The sequence below is a fragment of the Dendrobium catenatum genome, unplaced genomic scaffold (genome assembly GCF_001605985.2).
Source record: "Dendrobium catenatum unplaced genomic scaffold, ASM160598v2 fragScaff_scaffold_716, whole genome shotgun sequence".
In the NCBI taxonomy this organism is placed as follows: domain Eukaryota; kingdom Viridiplantae; phylum Streptophyta; class Magnoliopsida; order Asparagales; family Orchidaceae; genus Dendrobium; species Dendrobium catenatum.
The window spans coordinates 4,919,217-4,924,624 of record NW_021319178.1 but is presented as its reverse complement, the minus strand read 5'-3'; the positions used below and the strand labels follow the sequence as shown (position 1 = coordinate 4,924,624).

The following is a 5,408-nucleotide window of genomic DNA, read 5'->3' as shown; positions in this document are numbered from 1 at the left end:
TACTACTACTACTATATACTACTATACTATAATATACTACTATACTACTACTACTATATACTATATACTACTACTATATTATTATACTATTACTACTATACTACTACTATACTACTATACTATACTATATATACTACTATACTATACTATACTACTACTATAATATACTATACTACTATACTATACTACTACTATAATATACTATACTACTATACTACTACTATATACTACTACTACTACTATACTATACTATACTACTATTACTACTACTACTACTACTATACTACTACTATATGCTAGATACTACTACTATACTATTATACTATTACTATACTACTATACTACTATACTATACTATATATACTACTATACTATACTATACTACTACTACTACTATATACTACTATACAATACTATACTACTACTACTATACTATACTACTACTATATACTATATACTACTACTATACTATACTACTACTACTACTATTACTATACTACTATATACTATACTATTACTTATACTACTATATACTATACTATTACTATACTACTATACTATACTACTACTACTACTATACTATACTACTACTATATGCTATATACTACTACTATACTATTATATACTATACTATTACTACTATACTACTATATTATACTATATATATACTACTATACTATACTATACTATACTACTACTACTATGTACTACTATACAATACTATACTACTACTATTACTACTACTATATACTATATACTACAATACTATACTATACTACTACTATATACTATATACTACAATACTATACTATACTACTACTATATACTACAATACTACAATACTATACTATATACTACAATACTATACTACTATATACTACAATACTATGCTACTATACTACTACTATTACTACTACTATATACTATATACTACTACTATACTACTATATACTACTACTACTACTATTACTATACTACTATACTATACTACTATTACTACTACTACTACTACTATACTATACTACTACTATATGCTATATACTACTACTATACTATTACTACTATACTACTATACTATACTATATATATACTACTATACTATACTACTACTACTACTATATACTACTATACAATACTATACTACTATACTACTACTACTACTATTACTACTACTACTATACTATACTACTACTATATACTACTACTATACTATACTACTATACTACTACTACTACTACTATACTATACTACTACTATATACTATATATTATACTACTACTATATACTATATACTATACTATATACTATATACTATAATACTATATACTACTACTACTACTATATTATATTACTATTACTACTATATACTACTATATAATATAGTATATAGTATAGTAGTATATAGTATATACTACTATACTATACTATATACTACTACTATACTATACTACTATACTATTACTATATACTATATACTATACTATATACCATACTACTACTATACTATATACTACAATACTACAATACTACAATACTATACTACTACTACTACTACTACTATACTATACTACTATTACTACAATATACTACTACTACTACTACTACTATACTACTATATACTACTACTATTACTATACTATACTACTACTACAGTACTACTATATACTATACTATTATACTATTACTACTACTATACTACTATACTACTATACTATACTATATATACTACTATATTATACTATATTACTACTACTACTACTACTATATACTACTATACTATAATATACTATTACTACTACTACTATACTATACTACTATACTATATTATATATACTACTATACTATACTATACTACTACTACTACTATAATATACTATACTACTACTGTATACTACTACTACTACTACTATATACTATATACTACTATACTACTACTATAATATATTATCTACTACTATACTACTACTATATACTATATACTACAATACTACAATACTATACTATACTACTACTATATACTATATACTACAATACTACAATACTACAATACTATACTATACTACTACTATACTATATACTACAATACTATACTACTATACTACTACTATTACTACTACTACTATACTATACTACTACTATATACTATATACTACTACTATACTATACTACTATATACTATTATACTACTACTATTACTATACTACTATTACTACTACTACTACTACTATATGCTATATACTACTACTATACTATTATATACTATACTATTACTACTATACTACTACTATACTATTACTACTATACTACTACTATACTATACTATATATACTACTATACTATACTATACTACTACTACTACTATAATATACTATACTACTATATACTACTACTACTACTACTACTATACTATACTACTATTACTACTACTACTACTACTACTATACTATACAACTACTATATGCTATATACTACTACTATACTATTATATACTATACTATTATACTATTACTACTATACTACTACTATACTACTATACTATACTATATATACTACTATACTATACTATACTACTACTATATAATACTATACTATATATACTATACTAAACTACTATACTACTACTATTACTATTACTACTACTACTATACTATACTATACTACTACAATATACTATATAGTATATACTATATACTACTACTATACTATACTACTATACTACTATATACTACTATACTACTACTACTACTACTATTACTATACTACTATATACTACTATACTACTACTACTACTACTATACAATACTACTATACTACTATACTACTACTACTATTATATGCTATACTATACTACTATATACTATACTACTACTACTACTATACTATACTACTACAACTACTATACTATATACTATACTATACTACTACTATACTTGAAATTTTACTTTATTCCTGCAACCTCTCACAGGGATGATGCAATTAAATTTACTTGAAAATTCTAAAATAATAACATACTATACTACTATATTATACTACTTATAAAACAAAATTTAAATTTGAACAAATAAATAAAAGCAAGTAAATAAGTGAAATTTAAATTTGAAAATTAAATAGTAGACAATGCAAAACTACTTATACTAGTTAATCCCAAACCAACCTACATTGACTCCCCGATATCACCTACTTAAGAGTTCCATTAATCTACTCCTTCAGGGATAAGATACGAAGAAACTTCAATAAATTCTCTTATTCACGGGTGAAAGAAATTTTCTTCAACGCAAGTAGAAGACATCGGCTAGCATATGTAGCTAGGTCATGAAAAATCATTGAAAAAAAGATTTGAGATGCTCATAAAGCTCTCGCAAAAGAAGAACAAGTGATTGCCTAAATCTTTGAAAAAGGAAGTTGGCTTTGAGTGTAAGGAGCATGCAATAATGCTTAGAAGCAATAGAATTTGATATCATGATTTTCAACAGGTATTTATGGAATGCTAAAATAATATAAGAAAAGAGTAGAAATTAGCCTCATTTAAAATTGAAGATCAAGAACAATCTAGAATTCTGCAAATGTCAGTTTGAAACATTATTCAACTATTAGTACCCATTTTACACACGGAAGTGGATCCAATTGAGTTTGAAGGTACTTTGCCTTGAAATTTTCAAAAGATTAAAGAAGGTTTTCACAAAATCTCTTCTAGCACATGAGAAGTTCTATTTTACTGTCTAACTAAAAAAAAGGTATTGCAAAAGGGCATCTTAAACAAGTATCTGATCCAAATACCATCATAGGTAGTCCTAATGATTTTTTTTCAGAAAAAAAAAACAAAAACTTGACTCCTTTGATCACTAAGTGACAACATTCCAATGAATTTTCCGGATGTTTAGTATAATAAATCAATTAGTACAGAGAGTATAAATGATGAGGCAGTTCCCAGAAACTTACCAGCACCAATGAAAGCTCCATTAGCTATAGTCTGATTTCCTTGGCTACTTAAGTTGACCCCAACATTGAATAGAGTTCCACCCAAAGCCGTGTAAATAGTGGCCATCTGAAGTATAGTGGCCTTCCGTGCAGCTCTTTCAGACTTGTTATATGCATTAAAATATTGATCAGCGTATTGATTGTAACAAAATAAACAAATTGAAAACAAATTTTGCTATAATATCTTGAACCATTAAAAATAAAAAATAATTAGATCTTTAATCTTCAATGAAGATGTACCCTGCACCTCACTCTCTGAAGATTAGAAGTATCCATGTTTCAAAAGTAAACAAGTAATATTTGATGTAAAATTAAAACCATCTTTCCAGAATTTGTTCACACCAGAGCAAGCAGAACTAATAGTTTATTTCAGAGATCTAGTGTAATACAGATTGGTTTTTTAATGGAACTTGCAAATAAGCATAAGCATATTAAGTATGAAGAACAAATCCGAAGCCAAAAAACAAGATGAAGTAGACATTTTCAAGCTTAGTTTGTCTAAATATAAATTTAAAATATGCAATGTATACATAAGTTGTTGCAAAAGAAACACCTCTTGATGCCAAAGACAGTCCATGACAATATAACAAGGATGAAAACAATTCAAACTACATATGTTTGGTTGATAAGATATGCTTTTAGCACCAATATTCCACGCATTGAATTAAAAGTATTAGTTTTTTTACCATCCTATAAATTCTTTCAATCACAAATTCACAGTCAGAATATCAATGACAAATGGGAATTGGAATCAGCCACAATACCTCAAGCACCCTGACTCTAAGTTTCAAATCTCCCGACTCAAGTTGCTTCACGAACTCTTCCACTTTCTGGATTCTATATGGCATTGAAACTGCGTAATCCCTAGCCTGTCATTACAGAAAAAAAGCAAGCATTGGAATTGATTACATATGCTTGTATTTTTTTTTTTAAGTGCATCCTTCCAAAATATAAGATGAAAGTTCTTATAAACTGTTCCCAAGAGTGAACTTATGTTAAAGCTAGTTGCATTTAGATATTTTGTACTATGTCACAAAATATTTCAATGCATTGTGTGATATGTAAATATTATCATTATTTTATTTTTTTTCCATATAATTTGTGGATAGTCTAGCAAAAGATGTACCACACAACCTTATTTCTTTTCATACTTGTTGCGTCCTGGAGTATTCGCGGCGGTAGAGAAATATAAAGTTTAGTGTCTTAGCATTATACGAAGATCCAGCACACAAGCAGATAAGAGAGATGGTGTAGCATTCATAAGAGACACTAGAGTTTTTACGTGGAAACTCCTAAAAAGGGGGAAAAATCACAGAGCTTGACCCAATTTGAATGAATCCACTAGTATTTGCAGTCAATTGTAAATGAGGCCCTTCCTTAAGAGAAGGCCTTGGCTTGATGTCACAAATGTTGATGTCACAAATGTACAT

At 26.8% G+C, this 5,408-nt stretch overlaps 1 protein-coding gene across 1 annotated transcript in view; it reads right to left on the bottom strand.

The window, feature by feature from the left end:
* Window positions 1–4,895, bottom strand: part of LOC114579912 (protein ACTIVITY OF BC1 COMPLEX KINASE 7, chloroplastic-like) — an 8,425-nt gene extending 3,530 nt beyond the window's left edge. Inside the window, exons 1-2 of the mRNA XM_028695934.1 lie at window positions 4,743–4,895; window positions 3,940–4,081 (exon numbers count right to left, since the gene is read on the bottom strand). Of these exons, the coding sequence (XP_028551767.1) occupies window positions 3,940–4,081; window positions 4,743–4,826 (226 nt within the window). The 5' untranslated portion in view covers window positions 4,827–4,895. The remainder of the gene's footprint in view (window positions 1–3,939; window positions 4,082–4,742) is intronic.
* Between the last annotated feature and the right edge of the window lie 513 nt (window positions 4,896–5,408).